General features: G+C 37.9%; 1 protein-coding gene across 2 annotated transcripts; it reads left to right on the top strand.

The window, feature by feature from the left end:
- Window positions 1-2,729: 2,729 nt before the first annotated feature.
- Window positions 2,730-18,410, top strand: LOC113432721 (extracellular serine/threonine protein kinase FAM20C-like). Of its 2 annotated transcripts, none has more exons than XM_087968306.1 (10): window positions 2,730-3,514; window positions 5,627-5,781; window positions 7,007-7,085; window positions 9,608-9,700; window positions 11,409-11,524; window positions 11,870-12,050; window positions 13,519-13,628; window positions 15,208-15,289; window positions 16,232-16,291; window positions 17,104-18,410. In XM_087968306.1, the coding sequence occupies exons 1-10, from the start codon at window positions 3,027-3,029 to the stop codon at window positions 17,339-17,341; spliced, it is 1,602 nt and encodes a 533-aa protein (XP_087824432.1). In that variant the 5' UTR covers window positions 2,730-3,026; the 3' UTR covers window positions 17,342-18,410. The 2 variants fall into 2 exon arrangements, with proteins under 2 accessions (XP_087824432.1, XP_087824433.1); XM_087968307.1 differs by lacking the exon at window positions 2,730-3,514 and adding an exon at window positions 4,592-4,658.

Genomic DNA, 18,410 nt, shown 5'->3' on the forward strand with positions numbered 1-18,410 from the left:
TCACCAATTCCCCTTTTTTTGAGCAGAAAGTTCTATTCCCAACAGGTTTTGTGTACAAATGCAGAAAAAAGGTCTAGTTTCTCCAGAAAAGCTTCAGGGAGAAAAAAGAACTTAGTTGGCTTACTGTGGCCTTGATGTGAAATATAGTGTTGTCAGAATCTGGGGCAACTGAAAATGTTAGCTGGAGACAGTTACTAAGCAACAGCCGCACCACGGGACATGAGTGAGCAGACAACTCATCATTGTCTCAGCAGCTTGGGGTCTTTGTGTGTGTGGCAAAGGAAGCAGATGTGACATTATGAATGCTCACCTGTATGACGTAAATGGCCTACATTTGAGAAACCAGATAAAATGATATTTCTTGCATGTTGGATGTTCACCTCCTGTAGAGTCTTAGTAAGAATGCCTGACACAAGCATAAAATGTTCTTACGCTGTCATTTAATTTGGAAGCTCGGTTGCTAGCAGGGAGCTCACAAATTGCCATATAGTATAATGTTATGTGGGTGTTTGTCAGTTAGTGTATTATATGATGGATGATCAAAAGGCCTGAAGCAAATGGAGAAGCACCACTTGAGCCAAGCGGAGTTTCTTCTATTCCTTCCCATGGTATACATTCACTCCTATGTGACTCCTTTCTTGCTGCTCCTCAGGCTGATGAGCAAATAGTCATCCCATAGATGCCATTCTGAGGGGAATTCTTTGAGAAGCTCATTCTGAGGTGACCTGAGTCTTGCCATCACAGCCTGCTGCAGCTATCTAGCAAGGCATCACACTGAAGACCTTTTAAAGCAACACCTGTGTAGTGACTAGCAGAGTGACAAGCTGTTTGGTTTGAAAGAGGAGTAAAAGAATTCATCTGTGTTAGAATTGAACTCCCCTCCCACAATAGAAGGCAAAGAATAAGACACCACCTATCTACAGTTTACAGCACAACACTTGCAGAATTTCCAAGAAGATTCCATAACTAATTGCACCTTGTTTCAGGTGACCCTGAGGGCACAGATAAACCGACAAGTGGCATCAACAGCTCTCAGAGAATGCTAATGACCAGATGGCTACAAAGAAATACAGTCCTTCCATTCCACCCCCCATCCTATCAAAACCTATCCTAGCCTTCCATCCCCTCCCCTGACATCAGAACTAATGAAGCTTCTTGAATGAGAAGCAAAACATTTTCTTCTTCCTCAAGGGAAAAAAAACAATCCAGTTCCCTTTTGAAGAAAAAAGCCCGTTTGCTATAACATGTATTATTTGTTATTTCAAAAGTTCTTCCATGTTTGCAGGGCAATCCTTCTCATTCTGCAGAGGAGAGGCTTGCATTCATTTCCCATAGTCTTGGTCTGATGGCATCGATGATTGAGTCTCCATTGACATATGGCAAGCCATTTTGGAGAGAACCCCTGATATGGCAAGAGTTGGTACAGTCCAACAACCCTCTGACTCTCTGCCTAACTAATTTTGCTCTGACTGATGAAGTTGCTTGGATGAGCAATGAAACGTCTCAGATTAACAAAGATTGGTTCAGATACTATGATCAAACCTTTAGACACCTTTGGCCTGGATGATTGAATTTTCATTGACATACATCAGAGCAAATGTACACAATTATGTTTTCACAGAGGATATAGTAAGTAACAAGTTGAAGTAACAATGAGTATACTAGATATAGTATAGTATCGTAGTATACTCAGTATAGCAGATTTCAGATATAATGAAAGCAATTTTAATTCAAACTTCACCTTCATTTAATTACTAATGTCCATTAAATTTGAGGATGTGCTTATTAAAAAAGATGTTACTGCTGCAAATAATACCATTTGCAGTAATGACAATTGTAATTGTACAAGTGATATAAATTCATGCAAATTATCTAATGGATATTCTGAATTAAAGAGATAACTCTCCCTGAAAGGTTCATTAAATCAATATTTTTCTACATACCTTGAGTAAAAAATTGGGAGGGATTAAGGACTCACATTTACAAGCTTCATATCAAAAATATCATATAAATGACATCTATAAAGGTCATAAAGAATGTATCCTATTGTATATACCAGTCACATCCAACCCACAGCCCATGGGCCACATGCAATCCTGGACAGCTAGTAATGTAGCCCCACAAGATCGTAAATTTTTAACATTATCATGTGATTTTATACACATTGCTATATTATATATTTAATATGTGGCCCAAGACAATTCCTCTTCACTCAGTATGGCCCAGGCAAGCCAAAATGTTGGACGCCCATAGTTAGACCATTGATCCATAGAGCCTAATTCAATCAACAATGACTAGCAAACCAGCCTTGCTATGTTTATACAATTGCACAGGCCCAAAACAAACCAGCAGGGTAATTGTCCTGTGACAGTGAAAAAATGTTTTATTTTTACATTCTGGTGACAAAGTACATGTTTCCATAATAAAGATTTGTGAAATGAACATATGTGCATACATCTTTACCTGTACATCATCTGATTGATAGCCCATGCTTCATCTATATTTTAAAAAAATAAATCCTAAATATTTCAGCCAAAAAGTTCCAGTGCAAGTTATCATGTTGCAATAGCCAGTTTTAACAACTGCTGTTGCATGACACTATGATTTGAAGAGAGGATTGGCTAATCTGCTACTATTGATTTGGAGTTTGCTCTCTTCACATTAACCTTGACTCCACCTGCTCTTCTCTTATCAACATAGTTAAAATTCATAGACAACCTCTCTTTCCCCTCTTTTCTTGCTGGGGATTACTTGACGAAGGAAATTTTTGTAGCAGAAGTAGCTTTATTTATTTTTTCATAAGTAAAGGTGATTATAACATAAATGGAGAGATTATAGTTGTATAATTGTTTATTTTACTTGAAAAAGTTGAACTTCTGCATTTCTCCCTGAATTACAGTTCTGGAAATACTATTCTTACTGCTGCATCCTTGCAATTAGGATCAAAAAAGAAGAGAGACTTTTTCTATTTACATGTGAATCTTTGACATTCCATTGCATTTTGCTGTATCTAATAATCCAAGAAGATGGTACGCTACTTGCCTTTTTTTCTCCAGAGGAAACTGAAAGTCACCCTTTGTCTTTTTCTCCTTGTGGTTGTCCTGATACACATCGTGATAGATTTTGTGCCCTCTGCTGATTATACGTCCTGCAGGTGTCTATCTAAAGCAACAGGTACCAAGGACCATTTATCACCCAGTTCCATATTAGCAGCTCAGAATAAGCTGAATCTGAGGAATCTTCAGGATTTTAGCAGCAGTAACAGCTCCCTGGAAAAAGGATTTCACTCAACAGAAGGTGTGTCACATGTGGGTGGCCTCAGCAATGTGGATCTCCAAGATGCCAACATCAAGCAACCAGAAACCAAAGAAAAACCCAGCCAGAAAATCAAATCCAAATTGTCTGCTCTTTTTCATCATCCTCTGTATAACATCCCAATCCCAAAAGTCACAAGGAAAGACAAACTATTTGGGATCAAGCCAAAGATGAATCTCTTCATAAAAAGTGATGAACGGTGAGAGATCCTCTTTTTCTTCTGGATGACTTATTCAGTTTGGTGTGTTCTCTTCTCGGATGAGTTTGTGTCTATTCTTGCCCAGATTCTATTATTAAGTGCATAATATTTTCTTTCCCCATTTTGGAAGATTTTGATTCTTGGTACGGTAGGTTGTGTGGATAAGAAGCCAGACTAAGATTATATTGTGTAATTTGATTCTAACTCTTCCCTGAGGCATTACCTCCCATGTGACATAGTATCACCTTCTCCTCATTAGTGATGACAATCAGTTCAAGCAACTTTTCATAAAGTGAAATGGTTGCTGAGTGAACTGGTAAGAGAGAGAGAAAGAGGAAGAGATGGTGGGAAGATCACTGATTGTTGCCATTTCATTCAGATAAATTCTGTTCTACAATCATGATCCATTTTCTCCCTTTTTCTGCCACTGTTGATATAAGAAGCATAATGCCCACTTATTATGGAAAGTACTGTAATCCTAGCAGAAATGGTCCCTAAGACCTGTATAATAATGTCTAAGAACAATATATAAAATCAGTACCAAAACACTCCACTCTTCTGTGATATGATTTTGCTCATATCCATCATTATCCCATCCTTTGTAGCCCTCATTTATTAAACACCATCCATTGACAACCCTGGCTTGGTCTGTAGGAACTACGTTCTCTGGTGTACATGCCATCCAAAGTGACATACAAATTTTTGCTAAAGTGTTTCATTTATTCAATATAAAAGATATGATCCAAACAAATAAATAAATGTAATATCCTTATCAAATGTCAGTTGCTATAAAAAGGAGCCCATATACAGTATGCTGACCAGAACTGAGATCCCATCAACCATAGTTACATATACAAATATATCATTGCAGATACAAATGCACAGAATTTTCTGCTCCACGGTAGGAAACTGTGGGATGTGATGCACTACATGGCCATTTCAACAGATACAGGTTTAAGCTGTAATAGAAAAATGAAATCAGAAAGTTAGGTCATGCAACTATGTTTTGAAATATGCCAGCACACCAATTCTAATGTTTAGCTTCTTCATTCTACATTATTACTATGGTTGGTTGCAGTCAGCCAGATGTTTAGACTGGATTTGGCATTTTTGTTATCAAGGCCTTCCCAAGAACCTGGAATAGGTAAATGTTATTGTTTAATAATATTAAAGGTATCATTGCATGATGTAAGCTTCTTCAAGCAAAACTGCCTTTGTGATTGACAATGATGATTTGATCAATGCCAATGGTGTTCAAGTGGTGCTCCAGATGTTTTGGATTTTATCCAAGGCACCTATTGCTATTGGTTTTTGCTTTCATTTGCCACAGTTGTTCTACTAGTTGCAGGTTTTTATATTTTGTGATTTTGTATGGTTTTTTCTCTTCTGTTCTGGGAAAAATAGGAAGAAGTATTAAAAATGTTCACCACCTATTATTTATAAAAATAAGCAAGACAGGAAACAAGCAAATGCTTGTCTATCCACATTTTAAAGTCCCAAAGCACTTTAACTTCTTCACATGTACTATTACTTTGTCTTTTTTTTTTTTTTTGGTCCCATCAGTTCTCGCTTGCAGGCAACTTGCCTTCCAGACGAAGTACTTGCTTGCAGGCAGCATCTCTTATCCTGACTTTTTTTGCCTTTCTTATCCACAATGGCTAAGTTTGGAGTGCTATGTGGCACATTTAATTATTATTTTATTTGTCCAAAACGTGTGAAGTCATAGCTGCCAGTTCTTTAGCTGGTGTTGGCCTTCATCTGCACTGAGTTCTTTATAAGAACCTAGGATGGGGTTTGTTTGTTTGGTTAGTTGGTTTTTTGGTTACTTCTAGAGCAGGGCTATCAAACTCACACTGTCACGGCAGCATCATGTGATGTAGTGGGACTTTTTTCTGCTTCGCTAAATCGGGTGTGGCCAGCATGTGACACATCTGGCCCATGGGCCAGAAGTTTGACAGCCCTGTTCTAGAGAATTCAGGATAGCCCTAATGTGTTGATATCTTTATCCTGTAGGTTCATTTTGCTTGTAATTCAATGTGTAAATTCAGTATTGATACATAGGATGTAATAATAACTCAATAGAGTGCTTGATTTTGTGTGTTGGATCTGCAGAATCATAAGCAACAGTGCACTTCAGAACCAAAATGCTCACCCTGCTTGGCTCAATTTTTACTCTGGAATCAATCGCTATGAACTATATGCCCGCCATGATCCTTCTCGCCATGACTTGATGGAGGATTTGGCCAAACAGAAAATTATCAGCTCAGGTATTACATAGCATCTAATTCATTGTTTGTTTTCTCATTCTGTTTTCTCTTTTCTAGTGTTTACTTTTCTAGTGTTTCCTTTCTTTGGTTCGGTATCAACCCTGTTAAATCATCCACAGAGAAGAGTGTTAGAGGAAGGAGGGATCTCTTCTGCAGATGAGCTACTTAGTACTAGCCAACCAAGCTAGGGACTTATCTTTTTGTAGCCCACATCCACACTTTTTGTTAACAAATTTTGCCTGAAATCCAATGGTACAAGGTGATGACATATTGGGCAGATTAGATTTTCCTGTTTATTTGTGTTACTGAATGTTTTATTTAGATATGTTAAGCCAACCTGACATCTTATCTTCTTCCTTCCTCCTCCACCTGCTGTGAAAATGAACTCTTTATGTTTGGTAATTTGTTTCTGGGCTACTTGATTGCCAAAAGTGACGTTTGGGAGCCAGATAAGCTCATTAATTATATCCCCCATGGCAAAAGTTTGCCAAGATTCTCAGTGCAAACAAAAGACAGCCATGTTTCTATTTATTATTTTTAATATTTTTTTTTATTTAAATACACACATGCCACTGACAAATACGTGACAGCAGAATTAAACAGCTTGATAGCTATATCTCCTCTTTAACATGTGGACAAGCATACTATAATATATAGTATACATATTCTGTATTTTGTTATAATAATTCTAACAGAAAAATACTGAAAGATGGAGATTGGGGGAATAATAATTTGATTTTGAATCTAAAATGCATAAAAAACCTGAAGCTGATGAAGAACATAAGAACACTGTAGTACTATTTAATGGATACTGGATGTATGTATACTGGATATTTTATCCAAAAGAGGTTCTAGCACAGTAGGTTGTCAGATCAAAAATTAAATTTAGGGGTCAATTATTATTAAATTACTGCAGAACCACATACAGAGGGTAAGCAGTCTCTAAGTGGTAATAAAATCACTGCAGCCAATGGTCACAAAACCCAGTTTGGTAGCCATCATATTTAGGATGAAATTTGGTGTGAAACACTAAAAGTGTGAGAAAGAAGCCTACTTCGTAATCATATCTTTAAAACCAGGGTTTTTATTCAATGAACACTTTTCAAGGAGGTATCCTCTTTGAATGAACAAGATAAATGGATCATTTTATTCTCATCTATAAAATAAAAAAATGCAGCAATCTGAATCGCTTCATGAGCTCTAATGCTTGTTAATGTCATTTCAGTTCAGAAGCCTGGAGGAACTCAACTGAAGCTTATCATGACTTTTCCTAATAATGGCCAAGCTCTCTTCAAACCTATGAAGTAAGGCACCTTGATACAGTAATTGTGATCCCCTCCAAAATGGGCTGTTTGGATATGCTGAGAGTATAATTCCAAAGGCAGTTCTAGCTGAAAATTTGGGATTTCAGGCTGACATGGGAGAGTGCTCTTTACTTATATCATGGACCTGAGCATCTTTTCATGCATTGCACCAATCCTTGATGGCTTTACATTAAACCTACACTTTATAAATTAATTGGTAGCTAAAGCATTTTTGTATAGCAAGCTGTATAGCAAGGTAATCCTGGCGTTGGCATCTGTATCCCAAGTGAAAAAGAAGTTTGTTTGCTAAACACACTTAGGCAAATGGCTCTATCAAAAGCAATTAAATGTAAGCATCAAAATGTAAAGTCAGGTACGAAGGCTACTGACTAGAAGGATGCCTCCATATAGGTTTCTTGGCAAAAGGTAATAAAGGCTACTGTAGGAAAATAATACATGTGCCCCAGTGGTGGGATTCAACTTTTTTTACTACCGGTTCTGTGGGCGTGGCTTGGTGGGTGTGGCTGGGGAAGGATACTGTAAAATCTCCAGTCAGAGGTGGTATTTGCTGGTTCTCCGAACTACTCAAAATTTCTGCTACTGGTTCTCCAGAACTGGGCAGAACCAGCTGAATACCACTTCTGATGTGTCTCTTTGCTGGGAAGCCTGTTTCTATATCCCAGGCCAGAGGTGGTATTCAGCAGGTTCTGACCAGTTCTGGAGAACCGGTAGCAGAAATTTTGAGTAGTTCGGAGAACCAGCAAATACCACCTCTGACTGGAGATTTTACAGTATCCTTCCCCAGCCATGCCCACCAAGCCACGCCCACAGAACCGGTAGTAAAAAAAATTGAATCCCACCACTGATACCAGACAGCGTATTTATAAGGCTGGCATTGAAACAGAAATGGATTGACTTGCTCTGTATTTCTCATGGAGTTTCATCTGCAGAAAAAATGTCATGGCCACAGAGATAATAAAATTACACAGGAGTAATATAATAAATCATAAACATCTGCAAATCTGATTACAAATTAAAGGCGGAATTTAAGTGTTCTTTCCAAAATAGGCACATCTCAGTGTATTGGGAACATCTGGGAAAATAGCTCAAAATACTAACAGGCAGTGTCATACTTTAATTAGAATTAGAACCAAAAATATTCAAAGCTTCAGAAAAAAAATAACATTTACAACACTTTAAAGCATTTTGTAATCCCTATATCCTAGCAAAATAACAGCAACCTTGCATTTCTGTTCCCTATCAGTATGCCTGCTTTCCCTAACTTAGTGCCATATTCATAAGTTTTCGGATTGATTGCACTGAATATTTAATAGAAATGTCCTTAAATGTACTCTGAAATTTTCTACCACAAGATGGTTACATATGGCGCCATAGTAAAAAATAGTTCTCCTTATTACCACCCTAACACAGTTGTAGCTACTGCAGAGTTCGGTTTTGATGGAGACGTGTGACCTCTGCTGGTGAAAGGTTTAAATTGAAGTTCTTAATGTTTTTCAAGCTGGAATCCACAATCCCAACACTTCCCTTTGGGAAATAATGGACACTGTAATCCAAACATTCCTGGAAAGGTCTAAATTGAGAACAATCTTTAAAATGATAAAATTGAATAACATTAATTGGATGCTAGTTTGTTTGAACAGATACAGCTGAAAGACTGTAACTCTACAAAGCATGCACTTTGCATACAAAATGTCTCCAACATCTCCAGATAGATCAGGGGTGTCAAACTCAATTTCATTGAGGGCCGCATCAGGGTGGTGTTTGACCTAAGGGAGCCAGAGTGGGCATGGCCAGCTTGATGTCACTCGTGTCAGGGGCGCCTGTGGTGGCCTGAGCGCTCTGCCAGTGAAAATGGATTCACGAGCTCCATTTCCAGCCCCAGCAGCCTCCTGCAGCCCTCTGCAGTGAAACTGGAGCTTGGGGGGATGTGCATGCCCCCCTGGGCCCCATTTTTATCTGTGATGGCTTTCTGCAGCCCTCTGCCAACATAAACGGAGCTCTGCAGGGGCCATGCGTAGCCTTCCAAGTTCCGTTTTCACTGGCACTCTGGGCTGGTCCTTCACTATTTCCAGGGCCGCCCCATGGGCCAGATCTAAGCAACCCGGGGGCTGGATTCAGCCCATGGGCCTTGAGTTTGACACCCTTGAGATAGATTGACAAAATATCCACCACTTGAAGTCACACGAGTTACTACTGCTGTAAAATACCGAGATGATGGATGGAAAGCTGACTTGCTGTAAGAACCTTGCACATTCTTATCTCATGTGCAAACTGATCTCCCAGGTGCAAAGGAGAAACAGACTTGACTTCAGCCAAAAGATACTTTCTTGACAATTTCCCTATATATGAGCATCTGCCAAATGTTGACATCTTCCCAGAATTCCCAGTAACACCATATTGTTGGGGAATTCTGTGAGCAGGATGAAGTATCTTAGGGAAACTATGATATCTGGTATTTTTGTTTCTGATATCCCATTCTACTCTTCTCTCTGCCTTCCTAGGCAAACCCGAGACCAGGAAACTTCAGAAGACTTCTTTTACTTTTCAGACTTTGAGCGACACAATGCAGAAATATCAGCTTTTCACTTGGACAGGTAAGTTCAGTCTAATTCTCTTCTTCAGAATATACCTATGCTTTATTTTTGGGAAGTGGTTAGTAAAAAAAAATGCCATAGTTTAATCCTAGACCAATTCAGGTTTTGGCATTTTCTGTTGCAGAATAATCCCAGTAGTACAGGAAAAGAACTCTACTTAGGCTCTTTCGAGCTGTTGTTATCAGAGTAGAAAAGGCTGAGTAGTAGAAGACAACTTCCTGCCCTGAATGTGAGTAGAAAGAATGGTGAGATATACACCATTATAATAAATAACAATATAATAAAAATAACAATATAACTAGCCTGATGCTTTAAAACAGTGTTTGAGAAGACACCTGAAAAAATCAAGGACACCAACGGGTCACTGAATAAATCAAGCAAGAGTTCTTAGTCAAGGCTCAAATGACCAGATTCAAATTATCTTACTTCGGACATATTATGTGGAAACCTGGAGAAGGGTCTAAATCTGGGGAAAGTGAAAGGAAAGAGGAGGATAAGGTGACAGCAGCAAGATGGTGGATTCAGTTACAGTGGCAATGACTGCAATGTTGGAAAACTTGAAAGACCAGATAAGGACAAATCACCATGGAGAAAATCTATTTTTGCCATTGCTAGGAATTGAAAATGACTTGATGGCACATAATCAATCAAAATAGTGGTTTTGTCTGATATGAGATCCAGGCATACAACAAGCTATAGAACAGGGTTGGGTAATCTATAACCTTTTAGATTTTGTGGGGATATAAATCTGAATATCCTTGATTACAGGGTTATGGTGTTTACTTAAAGGAAACAGGAATCCTAACACTTCTGGACGACCACAGGTTTTCACCATTTGATCTAGTGTGTTGAGACCATGACAAAGTTATTGGTAGCCATTTTGAAACTCTAGCTCTGCTTTGTGTATCCAAGATTACATTGAGTGTTTCATGTTTATATGAGGTCTGGGCATTTCAAAGCTTATCCATCACTGAGTTCAGATTAGCCTCAGTTAAAAACTATCCTTGAAGGGTACAGCCCAATTTCTAGCAGGGTTTACTACACCTTTGCCCTGGGTCTCTAAGCAGTTGGGAAGCCCCATTTAATTTTCAGAGCAAAGGGAGCATTCTGAGGAATTTAGGCGAGGCTTCTAATTCACTCAGAGCATTGCTGTTATAATCCAAACTCTCCAAGATAAGAAGCAATCCATCAAGGAATCCTTCACCAAGAGCTCTGTGCTGTCCCAGACAGTCTATGGGAATTGGATAGTTACTTAGGAATTATGAGCTGTCCCCTTAAGGGAATGCATCATGGTAAACGTAGTTAAAGGTATCCTGGGAAATGTAGTTCAGGTCACGTGGCCACATCTGTAATCCCAATTGGTCACTAATTTGACCCTCGATGATGAACCAATAATAAATACTTTGTATTGATATTTTGTTGAGTTTATCTACCTCTGTAGAGAATACAGAAAAAGTTCCATAAAGGATCTGGCAGAAGATGATACATGATACCTTTCAATGCACCCAGTCCATAGCAACTTGCTAAGCTAGAAGGCAAATCTCAGGTTGAGGCTTGAGGCCTACATCATAATGTGGTGGCAAATACAACTATTAGAAAAAAACAATTGATATCATTTGATTGTAGGTTCTATGACGTTAAAACTGTATAGGCTAAGCTATCTATTCATTATTCCAACTTTTCTCCTGCATTTGCCTTTTCCATGCAGGATCTTGGACTTTAGAAGAATTCCTCCAGTTTCTGGACGCTTGGTGAACATAAGCGAGGAAATTCGTGACATTACAACAGATAAGAAACTGTTTAAAACGTTTTTCATCTCCCCTGGTGAGTATCTACCTGCCCCATTCTTGACATCTTCCCCCCAACTTTGGAAACAATGAATAATTGTGTCTTTGAATTTATGGGGGTAATTGTGTAAATCTTTCCCAATAAACTGCCATCTAGATTTAGTGTGGCTCCTACAATTCCTGGCCAGCTTCACCACTGCATTGTAGTAAATGCAACAGTTTAGAGAAGACCAAGACAGATTAACTATGACAGGAATTTAAAGTATTCCCTGCTCTCTTCAAATCTATAAGACAGGTGGTGACATGATCTATCACAGAAAAAATGTCTCTGTGTTGCAGTTCCCTAATTTTTGCTTCCCTTCATTTTGCCTGCATCAACCAGCTGGCAACACCTGTTTCTTTGGTGAGTGCTCTTACTATTGCTCCACTGAACATGCTTTGTGTGGCAAACCTGACCAGCTTGAGGGATCCATGGCAGCCTTGTTGCCTGACAAAACGATAGCTGAACGCCAGTCTTGGCGGAGTCCCTGGAGGCGTTCCTATTCCAAGTTCAAGAAAGCTGAGTGAGTATCCAAAAGGAGAAAAGAAAAACCACTACTTAAAAGGCAAAAAGAATATTCTAGAATCTAGATAGAGTGGAGACAAATGAGATGGTTGGAGAAACAGGACAATGAAAGAAAGAAGAAAGGGAGTCACTTAGTCTAAACGCAAGGGAATCTGTACAAACCATGAAGGTACATCCCTCAGCCCACCAATTTGGCCATCTTGCCTCCCCGCCCCTTTTTCTGTTTTGCATCTATTTTACTTTTTTTTTAATTCTTCTTCATTTTATGCTCATGTGAGCCCAAGAAAAGTCCAGCAAGAAGACAAAGAATACCACACCTACAAAAGTGGCTCCTTTATCACTAGTGGCTTGGAGAAGCTGATTCTGTTTAAAATAGATTAAAGTATGGGTCTCAAGTTACTAATAGAAATAGGTGTTCTTTTCTATATGTAAATATAGATAAATATCTTGAGCTTCAGATAGAAGATCAAAAAAGATTCAGAAATCTAAAAAAATGTAAAAAGTAAACTTACAACCATGACAGACCATAGACATCAACAGAAAGCTATATTTCCCTATTCATCATTGTATAAATAAATGCTGATCTGTTACCTGTCTGGTACGATATTCTGGAAATGAAGAAGAGGAAATGAACCTCTTATTTTAAGAGGTTGAGACATACTGCTTCATACCTGTGGTATGTCACAAAAATACATTATATTTCTGGGCCACTTTCTCTATTTCTGCTGCTTTTCTTAAGATCTCAGGATCAAGGTTCACCCTATCAGAAATGAGAAGTGCCAGCACATTTTCATTGCTTTGAATAGGGAGCAAAATTTCATTGTGCCATTTATTCTCATGGTAATTTTACTGGCAGAAAGAGGAAAAGATGCTTCAGAGATTTCAGTGGTTTCAGTGTCATCACTTAGTATGCATCTGCATGAGTGGAAAAATAGAAGAGTCACTTGTAGATCAGCTCACACAGCAAAGTATTTTGGCCTTTGTTTAAGTAATTGCTGCATCATGCAAACAAGCTCAAAAGAATTTCTGTACCCATACAACGTGCATTTGCAAAATGACAAAATGCATAAGGTGACCTGAGGAAGCAGTTCAACCAAAGCTGCTTTTTTCCAATATGAGATTTATTTATTGTTGCTATTAAGACTACATGTACACTACCATTTACCAATACACCTCCGCAGTTTAAAATAGACAAAATAACATTAAAATGAAGAACAACTAAATTATATTTGAAAACACACCATGGATATTTTATGTTGGTAAATATTCTTACGCTCAAAAGTGTACAACAGTAGTGGTTGGGAGAAGGAGAGAAAACTGGATAAACAGAATACTAAAAGTGAACTACTGTAAATGATTAACTATTAGAAACCTGTCCAAAGCAATGAATTTTTGAGGCCTTTATGAACAGAGACATTAGGCCAAAAATTTAGCATATAATATTTCACAATGGCTGACCTTTCCAGGTGGGAGCTGAATGAAAATTACTGTGCTCAGGTTCAAAAGACACCACCCTATAACAACACGGCCCGACTTCTGAGTCTCATTGACATGACCATGCTTGATTTTCTCATGGGTAAGTATGTTAATGTATTTATATTGGGGACAAGGGACCTGGGTCGGTGGTAGCAGAAGGCAGGGGCAGAAGGCCCCAGATCAAACCTCTGATTCAGACTCTGTCTGGCATTTCCATTGCAGATGTTTCAGCTCAGCTTGCAGGAGGGAGACTAGGGTGCTAAAGTTTCTTAACTATAAGGCCCATTGCATCTTGCAAAACAAAGGATCTTTGTCCGTGTAAAACTGGCTGCCCACCAACTTCTCCAGAATAGTCTTTCACTGGCAATACATTGTGCTGAAATTCACAAGAAAACAATCGTTCCTTCAGTAACGTTTCTCAAAATTGCTTGTTCTGGGCTTTTTTTTTTTTTTAGCATTGCCTTACAATTCCAGAAGGGGACATTCTTTTTCTCAGCTGGTTATCCCACTTCAGAAGAATCAAACTCAGACCAGTTAAAACTTGTCACAGTAAGGAATGTAGAGGTCTGCAACTTAACTAAATTTCAGAACCCTGAATAATTTCAGAAAGTTCATTGAAGGCCTTATATATTCACCATTTACCAAGGCCTACTGTTGGTTGATTTAGCCCAGTTCTGTCCAACCAACTGTTAGTGGCTCTGCAGGTTTCATTAACAGGTTTCATTTTATATAGTAAAAAGTGTAACTTATTTTAGCTCTTTTTTTCAGCTTCAGGTTAATATGCAAACAAAGTTTCACCTTTCAGACTTACAGAGACAAAACTTTAATCTTTTCCTTAGGGTTTTCAGGATGCATGTAAGAAAATTCAGATAAAATGTGGCTTGCTAAAAAACTATTCAAATTACTACTCAACATACAATGGTTTATTATAGTTTATAATGGCAAACATGTGTTGCTATGCCCTCTAGTGGAAGCATTGCATTTTTTTCATATTCATATCCTATATCCCATATTTCAACAATAGACATATACAGTATAAGCATTTAGAGGATTGGCCATCCGATCTATTCCCAATTTTTGCTCCAAAAATGCAACTGCTTATTATGTATTGTTATTACAATGTTTAACTGACCAGTCAGAGTAACCTATTTGATTAATGGGCAGCAGAAGCAGAAACATAGCATCTTAAAAGGTAATATAATCTATTCAAATACTGATAATCTGCCTTGTTAAATGCTCCTCAGTTAGAGGATTAGAAGAAAAGGTTTACACACATTCACTTTCCCTTCCTATAAATCAGGTTATATTCTACATGACCTTTGGCTTTCAAAATTCATATTCTTTATCTCTTGCAGTATAAGTAATATAGTTCATCCATTATTTAGCATGTTTAGCCCTCTTTTTAAAATGTAGACTCAGACAAATACACTTCTGACAGTGGCAGAGGAGTAATATATGTTTATATCCTAATATTATATATTCTAATGGCCACCTAAGAACCGGATCATTCTCAAGATAATTCTCTGTCTGAACAGAATCATGTCAGAAACAGTACTGAGTGACAGTTGGCATCCATATTTCCCAAAGAACAAATGTACTATGTACTTTTGGTCTTATAGCTCTGGTACGGGCAAATTTTGGTGACACATTTTCTTCCACTGCTTTTTCTTTATCTGCAGGAAATATGGACAGGCACCACTATGAGACATTTGAAAAGTTTGGTAACCACACTTTTTATCTTCACCTGGACAATGGCAGAGGGTGAGAAAGTGCTGCTATCTTCCTAAGGGTGGACAAGAGATTTTGGAAAGCTTTTGAATTCTGACTATAATTATCTGTATCTTTGAAAGCAGGGCTAACACCAGAGGTTATCTCAGTACATTCTTCAGATGTATGGGGAATGCGATGTGCCTGGCTAAAAAATCTGGGAACTGTAGCTCCAACACATTTTGGAAAGTCCCAGTTTAAAAAAACAATAACAACTATTCTGCACTAATTCAAAACAACTCCCTCCCCCCATTGTGGGATAGACTTTGAAAGCAAGAGTTTACAAGTTAAGGGTTTCAAACAAGGAAGAGCTAGTTGCAAAGTAGCCTTGTGCTAGAATCCAGTGAACATAGTCTCTGCTGTCTCAGCATTTGGCAAATATTGTTTGAATGCCAAGGAATACTTATCTACTGGCACTATTTACGCATGATAAGGAGAATTATAATTTACTTTAAGACTACAGCGATAGTATTATTCTAAAATTTAACAGTAGAATGACATTATATAAAATATAACATTACAAGCAGTATGATTAGAAGAATTCCTACCAACTGTACCATGTTTTACCTCTGGATAATTCGTTTCTTCTCAGTAACAGAATAAGATAACTACATTATCCAGCTGTGTTTAATTTTCACATTGTATTTCAACAGCAGCATTTGAATTGTGTACAATAACCCCTTGAGATGAACTCATGTCATGTACTGATCAGTCTGTTGGATTAGACTGGGAGATCCAGATTCAAGCTCCAAGTAACAGGATTATTCACTGTTTTAGTCCAACATACATCAGGATTGTTGTGTGGATAAAATTAGAGAACAGAATGCAGTTTTATGCTACTTCTTTCTCTGAAGAACAGGGAAATTGTTTGTAATGAATAGCATCCTTCCTCCCCCAAACTATGCCCTAATCTGCTATTTTTATTCTTGTTCTCAGGTTTGGGAGACATTCTCATGATGAAATGTCTATTCTAACTCCTCTTCGTCAGTGCTGCATGTAAGGATAATTTTTTACCTCTCAAAATTTGCATTTGCTGGGGTAATATAATTTAGGATGGTTTAAGAAAGTTCCAGATTTCTGCAATGAAAAACTAATGTTGCTCGTAAATAAGATTGTCAAGGTGCTCTCTCAAAAGTGCTGTTTTTTTAGTATGAGGACATCACACATCCAAATCCTCCATTGTTTAGTTTGTTCAGGAGAGTAGATCGTACGTGGGAGCGAGAGTAATTTCTGTTGACCTGTTTCTTACCACTAGTCCAATATTGCTGAGACGACTCAAAATCCTTTATTTATCTAATTATGAGATTTATTTGCCACTCATCTCATATCTAATGATTTGGATACTTCTTGACTGTGTAAATAACAAAAGGCATGCCCATTAATTACATTTACCCATACAATGGTCCTGACAGCCTAATTCAGTCTTTCTCAAAGAGAATGTCCTCGAAGAGATATTGGGCTTCCATAATTTGTTTGTAATCTGAACCAGAGAACCTTTTGTAAACAGCACCAAATTAAGGTTTATTCAATTGAGTCATAAGGAATGGATTTTTCCCAAATACCCATAGCATAATATTATTTTTAAGCTTAGCAATCAGTGCAGAAATTATAGTACTTTACTGAATTCCATAATAATTATGAGCATTTCTCACCTTGACAGTTCTAAGACTTCTCATGACTGTCCTGATACATACTGGTATTTCAAGTCCATATGCATTTATTTTAATTAAAATGCATTAATAGAAATACTAAATATATTTTCTTTCTCCTGTATATATTCTCTTTTCCTTGTTGTTACTGTCTCCTAGTATTAAAAAGTCAACTTTCCTGCGGCTGCAACTGCTTGCTACTGAGCCTTTTCGCTTGAGTGATGTCATGCGTGAATCATTAGCCTCAGATCCCCTGTCTCCAGTCTTATCAGAACCTCATCTGGAAGCACTGGATCGACGACTCAAAAAGATATTGACTATGGTGGAAAACTGCAAGAAGGCAGATGGACATAAAGAAGTAATAGTCGATGACTTAAAAGGAAACCAGTATTTTTAGTTCACAGTAGCTAGAGAAGTCTCTACTGTAGGTAAGACACTAGTGGTCTTACCTACCGTATACATATAATAACCCCAGCCTGCTATTTCTGTTTACTCATGAAGAAATTATTTCAGATCTACCATTGCTATTTATTGGGGAGGGGGGCATCTATAGTTTCTTGAGTTCCAATATGGAACTGTGAACTTTGTCCACTGCCAGAGCAGACCATTTGTTCATTTAAGTAAGGTCTGGATGACCTGTTGCCTTAACAGTCATGCACAGCAAGAGATCAATTCTGACTATGGTGCCAACTTCCAGTCAATTCCTCCAGGCTGCCTCTTGAGAGAGAAAAGAGTATCAGGAGTAAAAAGGGATTGGAGGCTGGGGAGAGTTCATAGTGTCTCTTGGGTCACCAGTTCCTTGAAGTTGTCCAGGAGGTTCCCTCTGCCGCTCTTGATAGGAAAAAAAGTTATCTACTTCTGACAACTTCTAACCTGTGGTTCTCCAGATATTCTTGTACAACACCTGCTAGCAACATCCAGAAGCAACGGCCAATGAAATAGCCAATGAAGGTTGCTGTTCAAAAGCATCTTGACAGACACAGGTTGCTTACCCCTGTCCTTGGATAGGTGGATTCAAAGGAAAACATACATACATAGTTACATGAATGATTTAATATGGCTGCCCACGAATTGGTTTTTATGGCCTTTTGGATGGAAATTTTGTTTAAAGCAATTGAAGAAATACTATTGTAGCTACTGTCAATAACTGTATAACAAATTTATTGGGAACTTCAGGTATGAGTGTTCTTATTTCTCCAAGAATATAACAAATGAATGAATAACAAATTGTTTTAATGATATTTCAGGGGAAAGAAGCCAAGATATATTTTCTGCTGAAAATGACAAGCAAATGTGCCATGGTTTATTCAGGGTATTGTGTTAACTCTGAAAATATTGCATCATGTTTATTAATTGTGCCTCAATGTTAATATATATCTTTTTCAAGTTTTTCACAGCAACAGATTTTCTAGATCCTGTTAAATAAGAGTGTAAGATGAAAATAAATACCCAGAATATGATATAAA

The sequence above is a fragment of the Notechis scutatus genome, chromosome 6, assembly GCF_049901735.1.
Source record: "Notechis scutatus isolate UNSWTSFEM ecotype Mainland chromosome 6, rNotScu1.2, whole genome shotgun sequence".
In the NCBI taxonomy this organism is placed as follows: Eukaryota; Metazoa; Chordata; class Lepidosauria; order Squamata; family Elapidae; genus Notechis; species Notechis scutatus.